This window comes from Zootoca vivipara, chromosome 16, assembly GCF_963506605.1.
Source record: "Zootoca vivipara chromosome 16, rZooViv1.1, whole genome shotgun sequence".
Lineage (NCBI taxonomy): Eukaryota > Metazoa > Chordata > Lepidosauria > Squamata > Lacertidae > Zootoca > Zootoca vivipara.
Genome location: NC_083291.1, coordinates 21,046,860 through 21,067,481, shown reverse-complemented (window position 1 = coordinate 21,067,481; position 20,622 = coordinate 21,046,860). Strand labels below are relative to the sequence as shown.

The window sequence follows — 20,622 nt, the reverse complement described above, 5'->3', positions numbered from 1 at the left end:
GTTCCTTATCAAACACCGTGTAGTTGCGCTCTGGCTGGGTCAACTTCCTGGAGAAGAAGGCACAGGGTCTCCACTCTCTGTTGGCGTCCAGTTGCAACAAAATGGCGCCCACAGCTTTATCAGAAGCATCTGTCTCAACGCGTAGGGGCGCGTCCTGAACCACGTGGAACAGGTTCTGGTCTGAGGCGAACACCCTCTTGAGGCTTTCGAACGCTGCTTGCGCCTCTGGTGTCCACCTGAACTTCTGCTTGCCTCTCAGGCAGTCAGTGATGGGAGCCGTAACGCGAGAGAAATTCTTGATGAACTTCCTGTAGAAGTTGGCGAAGCCTAGTAGGCGTTGGGCATCTTTGCGCGTCCTGGGGCTGTGCCAGTCCAGGATGGCCTGCACCTTGTCCTTGTCCATCGCCAGCCCCTTGTCTGACAGCTTGTAGCCCAGGAAGTCCACCTCTTTGGTGTGAAACTTGCACTTCTCCAGCTTCACATACAGGTGGTTCTCCTTCAGGCGCTGCAACACCTCCCTGACATCTTTCACATGCTGCACTGGGTCATTGGAATAGATAAGGATGTCATCCAGGAAGACCAAGCAGTTCTTGAAAAGGAGGGACCCCAGGACGTGGTGCATGAAGGCCTGGAAGCATGCTGAGCCCCCTTGCAACCCGAAGGGCATCACCAGATATTCAAAAGAGCCCAGAGGCGTGAACATCGTGGTTTTCCATTCATCGCCTTCCCGGATCCTGATCAAGTTGTACGCCCCCCTTAGGTCCAGCTTGGTGAAAATCTTGCCCCTGCGTGCGGCTGTCAGGAGATCGTCCACTCTGGGCATGGGGAAAGCCACTGGCTCTGTCACTGAATTCAGCCGTCTAAAATCCACCACAAGACGGCGCTGTTGCGTGTCTTTCTTGTCCACCCAGAAGACCGGGCTGCCCCCTGCTGCCTTGCTTTCTCTGATGAACCCCCGCTTGAGGTTCTTGTCGATGAAAGCGCGCAGATCCTCCAGTTCCTGGTCTGACATGGCGTACAGCTTGGCTGGGGGTATCGTCGCCCCTGGCACCAGGTTGATCTGGCAGTCAAAAGGCCTGTGCGGGGGTAGGTGGTCGGACTCCGCTTCGCTGAAGACCTCCTGCAGGTCCCAGTACGGCTTGGGTATCGCCTCACCCCCTTTGACATGCATGGTGGCCACCGTGGCTATCGGAGGCCCCTCCCCTGGTTGGTGCTGCATGCAATGTTCCAGACAAAAGTCCGACCCAAACGTGATGCATCTCTGGTGCCAACTGATGGAGGGGTCGTGGCGCGCCAGCCAGCTCATGCCCAAGACGATGGGGGGGTCTGAGATGGTGGTGACGTTGAATGCCAGTGTCTCTGAGTGCCTTCCCACCGTCATTCTCATGGGGGGGGTTGATGTGTGATGGCCCCTCCCAGCAACTCTCTGCCGTCAATGGTTGCCACGTGCAGAGGAAAATCCAGCTGCAGAAGCTGGATCTGGTGCTCTTCTGCAAAGTTTCTCGAGAAGAAGTTGGCTGAGGCACCACTGTCAATTAGGGCGAGGACCGTCAATGGATAGCCATTTGGGAGCGTTAGCGTGACTTCTAGAACCACTCCTGCTCTGGGAGGGGTGGGCTGGCTCTGCTCCGCTCTGTGCGGGTGGGCGGGCTGGGGCTGTTGTCTGCTGACTGTGCCTGGCTGCTGCCCCTTGTCTCCTGCAGCCAGGCTTTCCCGTTTCCCTGCTGTGGTGCTGCGTCAGTGGGGGAGGGCACCACCGTTCCCGCCTTTCCTTGCCACTCTCTGCGATGTGGGCAGTCTCTGACGAGATGCTGGGGGGAGTTGCAGAGAAAGCAATTCCCGCCCCTTCCCTCCTTGCGTCTTGGCGCCGCTGGGGTTTGAAAAGCCCGCGCGCGCGCGCTATCAATCTGCATGGGCTCCTGGTCCTGGCTGGCCCCAGGCGTGGCTTGAAAGGGTTGTTGGGGGAGTGGCTTCTCCTGCGACCGTGGGAACCAAGCCCGCTTTGCGCGCGTTGCTTGCTTGTCGCTCCACCGGGATTCCTGTCTCACCCCCACCGCCAGGGCCGCTTTGCTCAGCTGATCCATAGTACTGGGCTTTGGACCTCTCGAGAGCTCATCCTTCACCTCCTCGTGCAAACCCAAGTAGAACGCCGCTTGCATAGGAGGCGACTCTAGTTCCCACCCCAGTCTGTGCACCAGCATGGTGAATTTCGCCCAATATGCGCGAACTGTCATATTTCCTTGGCGTAAATTATGAAGTTCCTCCTTAGTCTGGTCCATATGACTATCGGACGAATACATCGTTTTCAAACCTTCTAGAAATTGTTTGACATTTTTCATGCAAGGATTCTTGGTTGCGATTAACGGTCTTAGCCACTCCCTGGCTGCCCCGGTAAGGTGCTCCACAATAAACGCTACCCTGTGCTCATCATCGGGGAACTCATTATGGTGCAGCTCAAGAGCATACACGATTTCAGTCTCAAAGCCATGATATTCCCTCGGGTCTCCATTGAACTTGCTTACTAGGGTCCCGGCTCTCCTTCCTGGCAGCACTTGGACTTGGGGGGCCCCTCCCGCCTTGTCTTTCTCTGCATCCAGCTTGCTTTGGAGGTCTACCGCCACCGCCCTTAACTGCTGCTCTCTTTCCTGAAGCGCTCTCACCTGTTCCGCAAGTTGTAGCCGGTCGTCCTGGACCTTCTTAGTCTCTTCTTTAGCTGCCTTTAATTCCCCCTGCGCTTGCAGCGACAGCTGCTGCAGGTCTTCCTGGGCTTTCTCCGCGATCTGCCGCCATCTCTCCGCCTCTGACACGCTCATCCCGGCAACTCCAAAGTAGCCCAAAAAAAGATTCGGAGGTTGCTGTCACAGTGGCCGGAGTAGGCTACTTCAGAGTAACGACGCTACGCAGCTCTGCATTTTATTCTTTTATTGGTGCTGCGTATTTACAGTGCTGAAGTCATTGCTATTTACACGGAGTGATGTGGTCAGTCGGTATCAGAACCTCCGAATGACTTTTGGCGCGTCTTTCCCCAACACAAAAGCCTTGGAAGCCCCATCCTCTTTCCCCTCCTCTTTCTGCGTAATTCCGGAGTTGGGGGGATGGGTCTCCCCCCCCTTACTTGCCCCTTCCTGTCCCACCTGGGACCCTGGCTCCGCTACCTTGCCTGAGCCTCGGACCCGACTTCCTGCTTCCCCACTGGAATCGGAGCTCCCTCTGCTTTCCCCTGTGGTCGGTGATGGGCTTGAACTCAAGAGGGGAGGGACTTCGTGATATCCCCTGTCCCTCACACAACTGAAAAGAGAACAGGCACTTACCAATACCCAACCAGTCACTTCATGTTTCTCAGGACCACCACGAGTCTGAATGGCTAAGTTGTCCCGATCTCCTGGAAGAAGCTCCATTCTTTGGACGCCATATTGACCTTTGATTATCTGGTAGATGAGGGGAAAGTCTTGGAGTTAAATTAAAAGTTCCCCCGCTCCAATTGCCTCTGGATTGCCCCAATACAGTGCTACCTCGGGTTACGAACATGATCCGTTCTGGGCCGTAGTACGTAACTCGAAATAGTCGTAACCCGAAGTGCGATTTTGCGCATGCGCAAAGCGCAATTTCAGCGATTTTCGGGCTTTGCGCAAGCGCAAACCGTGCACACCGCTTCTGCGCATGCACAGAACGCGTGTGTGGCAAAAATACTTCCGGGTTTGTGGAGTTCGTAACCCGAGGTGTTCGTAACCCGAGGCACGACTGTACCTTAATTTCCCAGAGTTTAAGACAGTTTGAAGTTTTACACATTTGGAGGAAATAGAATTCTATGGGAGGAATTCAGCATTGCATTAAGGCCACAGCTCTGTCAGGCCATGCATATTGACTTGCCAAATGGAAAAATCCCTCCCTCTCCTCCTCTGTGCGCTGTTCCGGGTGGTGCTCCTGACCCCCAATTTCGGCAGGGAGGCCCACTGCGCAAGTGGAAGATCTTGTGAGGGCCTTCTGCTGGCAGGACCAATTAGTTGATTCCCACCCATGGCTAGCAGCCATGATGAACGGGGTGCAGCTACTAGGCAAAAGCACTCCTGGCCATGGCTATGACCTGAGCATCCAGGAGCACAGCTGGACCCAAGCAAGTTCCCAGCGTGTAAACCTGGATCTTCATGGGCTAGTGCTGCTGCCCCAGCCCACAGGGACAGAATCCCTAATCATGCCTAAAGATATCTCAGAAACCTGGGAGGTTGGACAGGAATTGGGAACCGAGAGCCTCAAGACATAACACGCAGGCTCTTAGCCACCTCAAAACAAACCAAGACCGCTTTTGTCATCTGGTTTGAGCTCTCCCGCCTGATGCTTAGTCCTCCTCTCTAACACCCGCATGGGCGGAAGATCGCGAGAGCACTTGCAACGTATCTCCGTGTTTCCAAAGCCCCCAGAATATACTTGAGCTCAGAAGGAGGCATTCCTTAATACTTGTGCCTCTTCCCTACAGAGGCCCTAATATGGTAAAGTGCAACAGAGCTGGTTTTAGACGGATAAACAGGAATGAAACCCAGAGCTTGCATAGAAACCAGCTGGGGAGAAAAGGTGCTGGTGGAAGGCAAGGCACCGGGGGGGGGGGGGGTTGTATTCTACTTATCCACAAACTGCACAATCTCTTTTGGTCACAGAGACGGTAGCTTTGTTGCTGTAAGTCACTGTTGTTAAAAACTTCCCCGTCAAATATTTTTATTAGTTTTCTTTATAGCAAAATACAAATTAAAAAAAAAGCTCCCCTTTCAGTATTCTCAATTATGCTTGCAGAGCTCCGAGGGAGTGTTTGACTTGGCAATGCATTTAGATTTTCCCTCCTCCAAGCCTCATTCTTGTTTTGTCATGTTCTGTCCTAATCCCTTCCATTTATGCATTCGGAATGTCACCTTTCTCAGTGGTTATTTTCTCAAAACAATAACCTTTCCAATTGTCTGAATTCCCCTGTCCTCCTCCTGTATCCCTCAACGTGTCCTATCTAGGTTAGCACACAAAGTGCTCTTGCAGAGGACACAACCCGCCAGGGCTTTCCATGCGACGACACCCAATGGAATGAATCAATGGGAGCTGGGCATCTTGGTGGTTCTCTTCTGTAGATCTTGGGAGAACTTGGCAGTGCTCTGGTGCAGCACTGCATTTATTTCACAGGATCATTTTCAAAATTAACATCAAATGTCACTGACCTTGTTCCAAGTAAGCACTGGGGTTGGAACGCCAATGACCTCACAACTCAGGAAAATATGGGCCCCAGTCACATTCCAGATGTCTTTTGGGGGTGTCACAATGGACGGTCCTCGAAACAAGAGAAAGTCGGAAAGTCAGGCAATGCAGGAAGGAATTAATAGGATGAAGTGCAGTCGTACCTTGGAAGTTGAACAGAATCCGTTCCGTAAGTCCGTTCGACTTCCAAAACGTTTGGAAACCAAAGTGTGGCTTCTGATTGGCTGCAGGAAGGTCCTGCAGCCAATCGGAAGCCGCAGAAACCCCATTGGATGTCCGGCTTCCAAAAATAGTTCGCATGCTGGAACAGTCACTTCCAGGTTTGCAGCGTTCGGGAGCCAAAACGTTCGAGAACAAAGCTGTTTGAAAACCAAGGTACGACTGTACTGTCACAAATTCTTTAAAAATTAGTAAGTAAACAATATGTCATCCGGCTAAACTTGAGCTGTATTGTTTCATTACTGATCAGCCAAAACGGTTGCGGAACTCCCTTCCCACAAAGGGTCACCTGGCACCTTCATTGCACAGCTTCTGCCAAATGCTGTGGCTTGCAGGATATCTTCGGGAGGAAAAATGGCTCAGGAGCAAACCCTACACAAGCCTGGAGTGGAGTCCCTAAGATAGTTGGGTGCCTCCTTATCTGACTGAGCATCTGCGTTCCACCCAAAAGTGCCTATGATATAAGAAGCGAGTACTGAAGTTCTTGCAATTTGTTCCAGGGAGCTGTTGTATAACTTGAACATTAAAGATACAGCCTTGAAACTCTTGACTGAATAAGTATTATTTAAGGTATCTTGCTCTCCATAGCATGCAACTGTTCAGGAGATTTCCAGGAGTTCAAGTGCTGTTTTTTTCATTGGGCTATAAAGCTTCAAAACCAAGAGCTGGGCCCTGCTGATGTGCTCTTTTTCTTAAGGGCATCGCAAGACCTCTCCAGACTGGAGTTTAGGGGTGGGTGTTTTCTGCAACGTCTCATTGATGCAGCAATAGTGTACAGCCCATTGGCAGACCAACTCTGTGGCTCCCCTAAAAAAAGCTAAAAATTTGACCTCCTCCCTGAAAAAACTCAACAACTTTGACCCGATCCCCAAAAAAGGGGGTAGATCGCTGCCAGTTTTTAACTCTGTGAATAGGTCGCAGTCTCTTGGGAGTTGGCTACCCCTGGTTCTAGTTCAACCCTCACTCAGGTGGCTAATTGCCATGGGTTGGCCGGACAGTATCCAGCTTCTTGAAGGAACTACTGCTTGTCCAGCTTCAAGGGTCAACCTCATCCAAGCAGCAGAGATGGGAGAGCAAAGAGGGACAGCTGTTTCCTGTTTGCGAGCACCGCTGTGCCATTGATGTAATCAGCAGTATAGTCTGCCTCTGCACGATCACTCTTTGTACAAGGGAATGGCCTCCGGTGGCTTTCAGAAATGTCAACAAGACATAGAAGATGTTTTCCCTTCCCCCCAAACAAACAAACAAGTAGCAATATCTCCTTAAGAAACATTTGCCTTGCTTTTAATGCCCCCCCCCCCGGGTAAGGGAGATTATTTTCCCCTCCTAAGCTACTGTGTTACTCCTAAAGGATGAACATTGCCCTAGGATTTCAAGAGAAAAAAATATAACCAAGTCCTAGGAGAAGGAAAGGAAAGGGGGGGGGGAAAGCTTTTCGCAGTGCTCCAAAGTTTTATTTAGAGTGAAAGGCCCGGCCGGATTTTAGATCGCAGGCTAGAATCACGAGCTTCTTTCTCTGGCTACGCAGAGTTGGCTGGGTTGTGACCCTTTGTTCTATTTCCCTCGGATCTGCTTCAGCGTTGGAGAGGAAGTGGGTCCCTGGGGTGGTGTAACTGCCATGGGAAGAGACAGACCTTCGGACTCAAGTCAGCTACAGCAATCCTCGCGAGGAAGCGCTGCCAATCCAAGGCATCCAAAAACCATGATGTCAAGGCAGCCCAGGACTGAACAGCTGAGCGAAAGATGTTGTTATACATTTGCGGCGGGTGTGTGTGGGCGCAGACCTCCTAAACCAGGCACCCCCAAACTGTGGCCCTCCAGATGTTTTGGCCTACAACTCCCACGATCCCTAGCTAAGAGGACCAGTGGTCAGGGATGATGGGAATTGTAGTCCAAAACATCTGGAGGGCCGCAGTTTGGGGATGCCTGTCCTAAACCCTTAGGAATTAATAAATGGTAGAATTTTGATGAGTTGGGTTTTGGGATGTGAAGGGAGAGGTACAAGCTGCAGAAGAATTCCTGGGCTAGCCTATGCAAAAAAATGACCTGGCCTAGCTAGTGTCATTAAGAAACAATACAGGGCCGTTGGTAATGCAGGATAATTGAATTCCCCTCTTGTCCTCAGGTGTGAACAGAGACTGGGGATTGGGAAGGACTGGGTGTGTGGTGACAGGAAAAGAGAGTTTTGAGCAAGGGCTGCTGGGAAGAAGGAGGACTGGGATCCATCTTGGGCAGGCTGGCTGAAGGCCGGCTGGGAGAGATGCCTTGGACTCCAGTGCTGCACTGCTGTGGGGGAACAAGCCCCACTTGAGATGACCATGCTGTAAGATCTGGACTCCCTCCATGCAGACCGAAGGTGTCAATAGGTGAATAAACCATATTTATTAAAGCTACGATAGTCTCCAAAGGAACACAGACCCTGGGTGAGTGGCTGGAACCTCCTGGACACTTGCCCCCGCCCCGCTCAGCAGAGAGAGGGGGAGGCACCCAGCTTTTGTAAAAAGACCTTTATCTCTGTTGATTTGTATGATCACAAGGAAAAACCCCTGATCCACTGGACAGCCTTCCCAAGGCAGAAAAGGATTTAGACCTGAAGGGACCCTCTGGGAAATACAAATATGCAGTCAAAAGTCTGGGAAACACAGAAATTCTCAGGATTCTACAGTGGAAATAAGTGGCTTTTGCACAATGAACACTGAACCTTCTCTCCCTCCCTCCACCCCCTACCCCAATTTCTTGTGCTCTTTCTAACCATCCTGTAATCAACAATTCAGCCATTGAGCCTCAAGCAACACATACTTATGACGGACAAATAGTTTGCTAAACTGGGCCTGCAGCTATGAAGGCCAATGCTAGCATGAGCCAAGACACAAATAGGTAGCCAGTGAAGCTGTTGTGAACTACAAGTACCTGACAAAAGTCTGCTCATGTTTATGTATTTTCTCTGTTACTGGTAAAATAATTAATAGAGGGGAACCCCTTAGTCAGTTCCTGTACTGCCTTGGGCAACATGGGATGTATAGGTTAGTACTCCTTTCTACAGAATTGCAATTAAATATACAGACTTTGGAGATGGCAACATATGAATGGCTGCCAAAATGCACAGTATGTAATGAGGGCTGGGTACTTTGTTAGAATTGTTTTTTAACAATGCAAAGAGCATTACGTGCGGCCGATCATCCCATGCATTAAAAAGCAATAGTGACGTCTCCACGGGACAGGAAATGCCAATTACAGTTTGCGTTTCTATGGGACAGTTTCATACACTGCAGGATGTCAGTGGCGCACTTGCATCCTGTTGTACGCAGCGTCCCAACTGTGAAAGGCTGGGCATGTTTAGCCTGGAGAAGAGAAGGTTAAGGGGTGATATGATAGCCATGTTCAAATATATAAAAGGATGTCATATAGAGGAGGGAGAAAGGTTGTTTTCTGCTGCTCCAGAGAAGCGGACACGGAGCAATCGATTCAAACTACAAGAAAGAAGATTCCACCTAAACATTAGGAAGAACTTCCTGACAGTAAGAGCTGTTCGGCAGTGGAATTTGCTGCCAAGAAGTGTGGTGGAGTCTCCTTCTTTGGAGGTCTTTAAGCAGAGGCTTGACAGCCATATGTCAAGAATGCTTTGATGGTGTTTCCTGCTTGGCAGGGGGTTGGACTGGATGGCCCTTGTGGTCTCTTCCAACTCTATGATTCTATGATTGCACCTTGCAGGAGAGCTGTAGTCTGCCTTTGAGTACGTTATCTCCATTCTCTCAAGCACAGCTTCCATTTGGGACAATGCCACCTGAAACAGGCCAACACCAGCAAGCAAAGGCTCAGCCAACTCTGCCCTGCAACTGGTCCCCATTGCAATCCTACGGCCATACCAACGGCACTGCTTTTTTAAACTCATTCATTTCCGTTTTTCAACTCTGATGCTAACAGCTACCCCAGAAACCTTCAGCATCTACCGTTCCTTGCTTCCAGAGGATGAAACAGCCCACCAAATACCCACTTCTTCTTTCAATGGTTCCCTTAATGCCAAGGCAAAAGAGCACACAACTGCCCTGTGTTCTTCCTTCTCCCATTATTGTTTAAAATTCGTCCCAGGTTGTAAATTTCACTGGGAAGACGAATGCAAATAAATTTTGAATCTTCGCGAATTAAAAGCTAGTTGTGAAAGACTGATCCAAAATTATTTTCTTTTGTTGTTATTGTTGTGTTTTGTTTTGTTTTTAAACCTGTCTTCCACTTTGGGGGATTTTTGTTGCTCCTTGCAAAAAATTAGCTTGCTTAAATTTCCCTCACAATTGACTTCACTAATAGCAAACATGATAGGTCCCCCACTGTGTGAGTTATCCCATGTGATTAATTCAGGAAGGGAAAGTAGAAGGAGGTGGAAAGTCATCTAAAGACACTGTAGTCAAGAGAATCAATCGTGCAGATTAGGTTTTTTTTAAAACGGCGGCAATTTGCACATTATTAAGTGAAGCTTCTACCATAACAAAAAAAACCCAATATCAATTTAGAAATCAAATTTATTGAACAGCTGGTAGAGCCCTAGTGCCGTGTGCAAGCAATAACACATGATAATGAAAAGGACGTGCGTCTTGAACGAAGTTTTGCAGCTCTAATTGGCCGAGTGCAAAAACCAAAGTTCCTGTGCATGTAAATTTGCCACATCCAGGATGTTGAACGGACGTTGCTAGGAATCACTAGCAGGTGCTGCAAACCTTCTTATTTAGTTCTAGGAACTTCTTCTTAGGAGTCCTTCTCTGTCGATTTCCAGAAGGAGTGGTAAGAAGCATTTGATTGAGCACTTAAAATCAGGGAGACTGTTCCCAGCTTGCTTATTCTACAACCGTGGGAACTCTTGATAGCTTTCATTCCAGAATCACGTCCGCCTACTGCAGCACTCAGAGCTGTCTTGTGAGCCACGGATAACAAGCAGCAGGATTAATATGCAGGGCCTCGTTGCTGTCAAGTTGTGTTATGGCACCTGGGAGGTCGAGGCAATCAAAAACGCCCTTCTCATGTTAGGCGTTTCCCAGGGGGAGAAACCTCTTCATCTGCAACTGATTATAAAGTAATTTGTCTGAAAATAATGTCAGCTAGATTTACAGAGACTTGACAGGAGTTCTTCCTCGTATACCTTTTTTAATAAAAAAATCCTGTGTCAGATGTTTCGTCTCAACAAAAATGCATTAAATGAGTAAAAGAAAGGATCGTAACTCCCACAAGAAGCCTGTGTAACGGGCATCGTTCCAAAGGACTTGGTTCAGCAAAGGTCACATGCAGGCTTTCCAGAAAATATTTGGAATTAAAGCACATGTTTATTCGGAATTAAAGCACATGTTTAGAGGATTGTTGGAACTGAAGCCCTGTTGCCCTGAGTGACCAGACATTCGCAGCATTGTGAAACTTGGGGAGGCGGGGTGTCTTCTCAAAGGTTTTCTCCACCCCTCCATCATTAGGCTAACACCACAGAGTTTCATAGAATTGTAGAGTTGGAAGAGACCACAAGGGCCATCCAGTCCAACCCCCTGCCAAGCAGGAAACACCATCAAAGCATTCTTGACATATGCCTGTCAAGCCTCTGCTTAAAGACCTCCAAAGAAGGAGACTCCACCACACACCTTGGGAGCAAATTCCACTGCCGAACAGCTCTTACTGTCAGGAAGTTCTTCCTAATGTTTAGGTGGAATCTTCTTTCTTGTAGTTTGAATCGATTGCTCCGTGTCCGCTTCTCTGGAGCAGCAGAAAACAACCTTTCTCCCTCCTCTATATGACATCCTTTTATATATTTGAAGGATGTCATATAGAGGAGTTTCATGTGAGAAGTTAGGGAAGAAGAAGATGGAGGTGTTTTTTTTGGGGGGGGGGAGGGGACGACGACCAGAAATGGGCAACCAACATGCAGTGTCTCCCCTATGAAGAAAGATAGCAGCGTTTGGGATTTTATACTTTAGAGAAAAGGTGAGTTAGAGGTGACGTGATAGAAGTTTTAAAAAATATGCAGGGCATGATGAAAGTAGATAGAGATAAATTTTTCTCCCTCTCTTGTAAGATTCCTAAGTGGCCAATTTCCACTTCTTCCCTCCCACCTCCAGAGCCCCACCCTACCCCAGGGGCGTAGGAAGGGGGGGCGGTGGAGGCGGACTGCCCCGAGTGCCCTCACTGAGGGGGGTGACATTCAGTGCGCCGTGCGCCCGCGACTCCCAAGCCTACCCCGAGACGTCAGGGTAAGGGATGGAGCTGCGCTGCTTTGCCGGCGACATTCCTCCCTTCCCCCTTTTGTTTTGCCAGCTGGGGGAGGCTTGGGAGTTGTGGGCGGGCGGCGCACCGAATGTCCGCCATGTGCGGCTTGCTCAGTCCCCGGCTGCAGGGCACATGCGCCATTCCGGGCACCCGAGTGGCTATCCTGTGCCTGGGAGGGCACCCTCCTGCCATGCCCCCCTCAGGAGCATGCCCACCCTGGGCAGCACGGGCATATGCTCCACTGCTGCCACACTCCATTCCTGATATTCTAGAAGCTCCCAGGTGATATGATAGCCATGTTCAAATATATGAAAGGATGTCATATGGAGGAGGAGAAAGATTGTTTTCTGCTGCTCCAGAGAAGCGGACACGGAGCAATGGATTCAAACTACAAGAAAGAAGATCCCACCTAAACATTAGGAAGAACTTCCTGACAGTAAGAGCTGTTTGACAGTGGAATTTGCTACCAAGGAGTGTGGTGGAGTCTCCTTCTTTGGAGGTCTTTAAGCAGAGGCTTGACAGGCATATGTCAATAATGCTTTGATGGTGTTTCCTGCTTGGCAGGGGGTTGGACTGGATGGCCCTTGTGGTCTCTTCCAACTCTATGATTCTATGATTCAAGCCCCAGGCCATTGTTTTGGACTTTTAGATTTTCCTGCCTATCAGCTTAGGAAGTGAAAACAGAGTCACCCAAAAATGAAGCGGTGGTTTCTGCAATCAAGTCCTAAGGTGCGCATAAACCACTATCTTGTTTTTGGGTGGCCCAGTATGTCTTCCAAATTGATAAACACACGATCACTTGCATTCACTATTAGTATATGTTATGTTTATATGTGTATGGGGGGGGGGAAGTAAACAGAGAGAGGTGCTGTGATCCAGACTTCTTTGGTAAAAGTATACACTGCACTCAAGCAGCTCAGTGGGACAACCAGTGCTATAAAAACCGTATCTAGAAACAGCTGTGCAATTAAAAGGTTTAAACTATGCTTCCCTCAAAGTCACTGCATTTTTTTCGCCTCAGAAAAGAAAATAGGTGCAGCTCTTCACATTAACATTCCTAGCCGCTATTTGGGAGGTAGCTAGAAGTTGCTTGGACGTTTCTGGCTAGGAGTTCGCTATTTCTGAGTGCTCTGCAGATTCTTCTTGGGTGAGTTAGCACCGACTATATGCTTACTTGCTTCCCACATTCTCACCCTACATAAGCAGGTATTCCAAAAACTCCAAGAAGTCTCTTGTAGTCAGTAGGAAGCTGACCCAGGAGTTCAGATTACCAAGGGAAAAGGAAAGTCTTTCGTAAAGGTCCCTTGACACATACCTAGAAAAATCTCAAGCACCTGATCTCTTAAGCCCCAGACAATCAAAATGTTCTGCTGCCAGCGCTGTACGTACTGATGTTTCTTCATCAGGCCCTAACAAATAACAGCTCTCCATGTTCAGACAACAGAACAGGTCCGATATGATAAAATGTGCAACTTCTCTGCTTACAACCTATGTGTTTAGCTTCCTCTGAGCCCTTTCCTCCCAGCCTTACAGGACATCTCTAGCCTGTGTGGTCCAGCTGCCCTACATTACTTTGATCTGAATGTTCCCAGGCCACGTATGAGACTGAGCAGGGTGGATAAAAATCAATGATTTTTTAAATTTAAATCGGATTTTTTTAAATTTAAATCGATTTTTTTATTTAAATCGGATTTTTTTAAATAAAATGCTTTTTGAGGAAAATATATTACCATCCAAAGGTTATTTCATCATGAAATAAAGATTAGTTTTTTTATTATGTAGAATAAGGTTGTATATGTTTAATTTTGGGGGGTAAATAAATTCCATTAATCCATTCACAGTATCATGCTCTTCCAGAGGTTTTTGTAAGATTATCGGGCAGTTTCTCTGCTTACATTATCACAGATGCTTGGTTTACTTTTGCAGTTCTCAAAACTGAATTTGACTCAACAGAGATCACATGCCTCTTCTTCATAGCCAAAATGTTATGTAACATGAACAGAGTTGAGAAAAAGACCTTAATCCTATTGTTCTACAAACCTATGAATACAGAAACAACCCCTTCAGTGCTAAGTTTCAAGAAGTTCAGTGAATAGAATAGAAACAATATTTTTCTGATTGTTTGGAGTGGACAGTATTTAAGTTTTTCATGTGTAGGCTGGGCTGACAGTCTAAGTTTCTTAATATATATATATATATTGTTTTTGTTTAGCCAAATTAGTTAACAAACATGGATGTTTGTTTAAGCAAATAACATATGCTGTAATGTTATTGTTTCAGTTGAATAAATCTATTTAACTTGTTATTATTAAGGTAATGATTATTTTTCTCCTTCCTAAGTACAACAGTAAAGTTGTCCAAATATGAATGATTAACCTATTAAACGGGATAAAAAACTAATATGAAAAGTTGTTATTCTAAAAATCTTCATCTACTTGCATATTAAAGTTATACCAGCAAGAATTAGTCTTTATGTAGAAAACTATGATTTAAATCAAGCCTTACTGACTAGTGATTTAAATCGTGATTTCAATTGTGATTTCAATCAGTTTGATTTAAATCAAATCCACCCTGAGACTGAGCACAGCAAAACAACCAGCAAGTCTTTAATTTAAATTAGCTGCAATTGGAAAAAGCTTAAATTTCATTTCCCAGAATAATCATAGAATCATAGAGTTGGAAGAGACCACAAGGGCCATCCAGTCCAACCCCCTGCCAAGCAGGAAACGCCATCAAAACATTCCTGACAGATGGCTGTCAAGCCTCTGCTTAAAGACCTCCAAAGAAGGAGACTCCACCACACGCCTTGGCAGCAAATTCCACTGTCGAACAGCTCTTACTGTCAGGAAGTTCTTCCTATAATAATAGTGGCTCACCAGAACGAGGATACTGAAAGCCCCCCAAATGGACAGAAGGTGCCATCCTCAAAGACGAGAAAGGGAGAAGAAGTCATGCCCTAAGGAGGGCAAGCCTGGTACATTCCCAGACTTATTAACTATAAAAACTGGCACAGTTCCATTGCCATGACAGCAGGGTAAAGAATAAAATCTCCCCAATGAAAATAATAAGGATATTATGCAAGGGTGGGTACACTTTAAGCCAGCGTGAAAATATTCACCTTCCAGCTTCGGAAACAGCTTGCCTCAAGCAGAATGTGGATTATGATCATGCCCTCTGTTAAATGACAACAACTGCCCACGGGGAATCAGCCAGTCTAGAGAGCCACAAGTTCCTCAAACCTGGACTAAACATTGAGGCCACTCCTGGTAAAAGCATCTTCCTCAAGGACTAGTTTCTGAGAGTTCTGCAGCATATTCCCAGCGTGAAAGTTTCATTTTTTTTTCAAATTCATAGTTTGACAAGCAACTTATAAAGCAAGCAAGTAATCTCTCACAAAAAGAGGGCCTGTGTAGTCCCATTTTCCACACTTCCTGTGGAAAATATGCAGAGCGACAGAAGTTCCAAAATATCTTTTTAACCGGGCCCTTGAAAGAAGACCTTTGCCTGACCCTCTGGGCTTTCACTGCACACAAATGTCTAACCTGCCATGAACTGTAGATAGTTCTTTCCACTGCAGAGGATCAGAATAAATGGTCAATGAGATAAATGCTATCCTTCCAAGGATGAAATATCCACATGCACACTATTTTTTCGTGTATTAGGCAAATGTGGAAAAAAGGATAATCAACCAAAGTTGCCAAAAACAGAAAAACAAAACAGGTTTGGGAATAAACTGCTAGAACAGTGAAGAACAATGTGTCTTGGGGACACATTGACTGGGTTGGCTGGCAAGCCCGACCAATGTGCAACTGCACATCACTCACACATGGTTTGAGAATTATTGTGATAACATCTCACACGAATGGTTGGATTCTGTATCATTAAGTTGATGTGCCCTTCTGCTCTGAACCAAAGGCAGGCCTGAACGAGTGGTTTGATGCAAGGATATCAAAGAAGGATGCCAGAAACACTAAAACGGGCACATCTAGTGCTTTATTAAAGAAAATGTGACAATGCAACATGCAGAGCCTCACTGCCTTTGCAGACCCTGCACATACATTGCAACAGTGAAAGGTTGGCATGACTTGGTCCTGTATACCTGAAGGAGCGTCTCCACCCCCATCGTTCTGCCCGGACACTGAGGTCCAGCGCCGAGGGCCTTCTGGCGGTTCCCTCACTGTGAGAAGCAAAGCTACAGGGAACCAGGCAGAGGGCCTTCTCGGTAGTGGTGCCCGCCCTGTGGAATGCCCTCCCACCAGAGGTCAAAGAGAACAACAACTACCAGACCTTTAGAAGGCATCTCAAGGCAGCCCTGTTTAGGGAAGCTTTTAATGTTTGATGGATTTCTGTATTTTAATATTTTGTTGGAAGCCGCCCAGAGTGGCTGGGGGAATCCGGCCAGATGGGCGGGGTATAAATAATAAATTATTATTATTATATATTATTATTGTTTGCGCCCAATCAAACACTCATACATCCTTTATGCACAAAGCAGCCTGTCACTTTTCCCAGAACCTCCCATCACAACTGTCTGGGTGAGCAGTGTTAGAAACTGAGATATGCAAGCTAGGAGCTGAACGGCACCTTATGGGTGCAACAACGGAATGTCTAGGTGCGCTTTTTAAATAACAAAAATACAAAGCCAAAAATGAATGAACTGCCTCTAAAATATGATGTTCATTTCTCACACGGTCTAGTCCTTCCCCTGCCCACCCCCCTAATATTCTCAAGAGGGTCTCTTCTCCAGTCTTGAGAGAGTAGCTGGAAGTGGAGAGGCAGAAAAAGGTCCTCCTTTCCTTCCAGTCTGCAGTTTTAATCTGAAATCTTAGGCGCAGTACTGCAGCCTGAGCTCAGAAACTGCTCGCCCTAATGAAATTCCCTGTCACAAAATGGGAGTTTTGAACACTGTTGGTGAAGCCACAGATGGCAGCTATTCAAAACTTCCCTCTCTGGGCCAAGAGCCCAGCATCCTACGATCCACAGATAAGCACAGCCTCAAAACAAGCCTGTTAGCATATATCAAAGCAAGGAAACATAAACATCTATGAGCTCCTTCTTGCAATCAATGGCCAATTATTTGGGGGGTTATCCTGACTGCAGGCCTTCCAGAACATTTCACTTCAACACACCTTCCTCAGCTATAAAGACCACAGAGAAGTCTATAGTGGTGACCAGGGAATAAATGACCACTAGGAGGAGAGCAGAGAGAAGAAACACCATGGCAACAACACAACCGGATGTCTTCAACTGCCCCAGGTACAAAACATCTCTGTCCTGCTCTAGTTTCCACAACCAGAGCAGGTGCTGCAACCATCCAACAGCTGGACCCCATGCCCAAAGGCACACTCCTCCATTGTCTCCTGTGACAGATGGATACCAACAAGCTCCCCCTGTCACGCCCTGTTTTCTATAGTCAGCTTCCCCACAAATTAATGGTCCTCTCCAAACAACTGCATTTAAGTCCCATTCCTAAGCAAACTTCCTTGGAGGGACGCAGTGCCATTCTAAATATATATACACAGAAGAAAGCACCTCTAATTTCAATGCAACTTATTTGCCATAAGTATATTTATGACTCTCCTCCATGGATCACTGCCTTGTCATGGCGAAGGGGCTTGAATAACTCAGAGAAGCTATGAGCTATGCTATGCAGGGCCACCCAAGACGGACACGTCATAGTGGAGAGTTTTGACTAAACGTGATCCACCTGGAGCAGGAACTGGCAAGCCACTTCAGTACCCCTGCCAAACTCCGTGGACAAAACCAACAGGCATATAAAAGTTATGACGCTGGAAGATGAGCCCCTCAGGTCGGAAGGCGTCCAACCCAGTAGTGATGTATGGAAGTGAGAGCTGGACCATAAAGAAGGCTGATCGCCGAAGAATTGATGCTTTTGAATTATGGTGCTGGAGGAGACTCTTGAGAGTCCCATGGACTGCAAGAAGATCAAACCTATCCATTCTGAAGGAAATCAGCCCTGAGTGCTCACTGGAAGGACAGATCCTGAAGCTGAGGCTCCAATACTTTGGCCACCTCATGAGAAGAGAAGACTCCCTGGAAAAGACCCTGATGTTGGGAAAGATGGAGGGCACAAGGAGAAGGGGGTGACAGAGGACGAGATGGTTGGACAGTGTTCTCAAAGTCACCAACATGAGTCTGACCAAACTGCGGGAGGCAGTGGAAGACAGGAGTGCCTGGCGTGCTCTGGTCCATGGAGTCACGAAGAGTTGGAAACGACTAAATAACAACAACAACAAATATTTATGACTGCAAAGAGCCAGGATTCATGGCACAACTTGTAAGAGTGTTGCTTACGATTGCAGCCACCGAAAACCCCTCCCATTGTGCATGGGGCTAAGCAAGGTAGACTAAATTAATAGACGGTATGGAGAAATCGGAAGACATCACCAGGGAGAAACGATGAAAGGTTTAATTAACAAATTAACCAGTAGTTTATTTATTTAGCAAGTTTTATATAGCAAAAAATATATCTAAAGCATCTTACATTATATAGTGTAAAATATTAAAAAGAATAAAAACTGACTTTAAAACAGTAGACATTTATCAAAATATGTATAGATAAAGTCAACAGTTTTAAGAACAAACATACAAAACGAAATTACATGCTTGGGAAGGCTTGCCGAAACAAAGAAGGTTTTAGCAGGCGTATAAAGCACTAAGTAGTGGGACCCAGGTGGCGCTGTGGTTAAACCACTGAGCCTAGGGCTTGCTGATCAGAAGGTCGGCAGTTCGAATCCCTGTGACGGGGTGAGCTCCCGTTGCTTGGTCCCAGCTCCTGCCAACCTAGCAGTTTGAAAGCAGGTCAAAATGCAAGTAGATAAATAGGAACCGCTACAGCGGGAAGGTAAACGGCGTTTCCGTGTGCTGCTCTGGTTTGCCAGAAGCGGCTTTGTCATGCTGGCCACATGACCTGGAAGCTATACGCCGGCTCCCTCGGCCAATAATGCGAGATGAGCGTGCAACCCCAGAGTCGGTCACGACTGGACCTAATGGTCAGGGGTCCCTTTACCTTTAAAGCACTAAGTACAACATAGGTATTTGCCTAATATTAATCGGGTGGGAGTGCCATAGATTAGATGCTGCCACACTAAAAATATTGATTTCTTACAAGTGTGGAATTAATGTTATACAGCACTTGTAAAAGTGCTGGATCCCTAGGTCTAATTGATCAAGCGGCCACATGTGAGACGAGCCTGCAGTAAATCAGTTCCAGTAAATTGGTTCGGTGTTGATTATATTCACCCAAGGACTCTAAAAAGAACTCAACTGTTAAAATCAATGAACATGGTGACTTTTGTATATAATCTGCCTCCTTAACACAGAAATGGATAAATGGAACACCAGACATTTTAAAGACTCCCAAACAAGTCCTGGGAACAGCAAGGCAGGCAGGCTGATCTCAGGAAGGGGAAACAGAAAAGACTATATACACACAGTATATGAAGATAAACCAGAGGTGTCAGATCAGGTTCTGCCTAGGGAAAGAGCGCAACTTACTGTAATTCGGGCTGGTTTGTATTCCCGCAGGCTCTATTGTCTTTCCGTTCTGAAAATTTGGCAGTGCTTAACCTCCAGATATTATGGATGTTTTGCTAGAAGAACTGCTTTCCCTTTGCTGTTAGCCTCATTAGCACCAAGTCATGGGAAGAACATCAGCTATTTTGGCATTTTAAAACTAGGACAGCTGGACAGCTGGAATTCAAGGAAGGACAAAAAGAAGCGCTCTTTCCGCACAACACATAATTCAGTCAGGGAATTTACTGCCACAGGAAGTGGCGAAGGCCACAAGCTTAAAGGGCTTTGAAAAAGGATTAGATAAATTCATGGTGAATGGGCCTGCCCACGGCCATTAATCACAACAGCTGAATCAAACGTCCGTGTTCAAAGGCAGTGTATCTCCAATTCAGCAGGGGAAATGTTGCAAGAATTAGTCATGCAATAATTTCTACACAACACATTCTAATGCTTAAGCCAGCGGTAGGCAACCTAAGGCCCGTGGGCTGGATGTGGCCCAATTGCTTTCTCAATCCAGCCCACGGACGGTTCAGGAATCAGTGTTTTTACATGAGTAGAATGTGTCCTTCGCTCACAGGCGGAAGACCACCAGACAGTGGGACACCTGAAACTTGTGAGGCAAGATGTAGAAGCTGGTGAGGCAAGATCTTCTACAATAGCGGTGCAGCCACTGACAAAGCCCTGTCTCTCGTAGGTACCAACCGTCTCTCCACCCACTGGTGGGGAGAGACAGCAAAGGCCTTTCCTCCCCTTTTCTTAGGAAGCAGACAGGATCAAAGAGGAGGAGGGGCCCTTGAGACTCTCTATCTGGCCCTTGAGACTCTCTGCAGGCCACACACCCCTCAAGTTGTTTTTGCCTGTCTGGAATGTGCTCTTCAGTTGATAATGCCTCTCCTTTGCTTGGAAGGAGAAGGGTGTGCAAGTGTGTGGAAACTAGCCTCCTATACAAAGGTAAAACTTAATATCCTATGCTCTACCCACTTTCCCATCTAGCCCTGCCTACTACTAGCATGGAAGATTGATCAGAACGTTCCCCAGCACAGCTTTAAAAGGGCCAGTAGTTTGAATCGTGCCTGGAAGTGACCTGCTCACCAGTGCAGAAGCTACGCAAGTTAGGTATAATACAATGAGTGTGCACCTTCTAACCTTCTGGCACATGCCTCAGCCCAGACCCTCCAAGTGTCCCTATTTTCCAAGGACACCCCTGGATTTACAGAAGCCGTCCCAGTTCCTGATTTGATCCCAGAATGTCCCGCTTTTCCTTTGCACGTCCCTATTTTCATCGGAGAAATGTTGGCGGTTACGGGAGTTATGCGACCCCTGAGCCAAGGAGGTAAGTAACTATACAACCTTTAGAAGACATCTGAAGGCAGCCCTGTATACGGAAGGTTTTTAAAT

The 20,622-nt window shown here is 47.1% G+C and overlaps 1 protein-coding gene across 1 annotated transcript in view; it reads right to left on the bottom strand.

Annotated features, from left to right (window-relative positions):
• Window positions 1-20,622, bottom strand: part of IGFBP7 (insulin like growth factor binding protein 7) — a 29,838-nt gene that overhangs the window by 6,066 nt on the left and 3,150 nt on the right. Inside the window, exons 2-3 of the mRNA XM_035097398.2 lie at window positions 5,196-5,305; window positions 3,312-3,428 (exon numbers count right to left, since the gene is read on the bottom strand). Of these exons, the coding sequence (XP_034953289.2) occupies window positions 3,312-3,428; window positions 5,196-5,305 (227 nt within the window). The remainder of the gene's footprint in view (window positions 1-3,311; window positions 3,429-5,195; window positions 5,306-20,622) is intronic.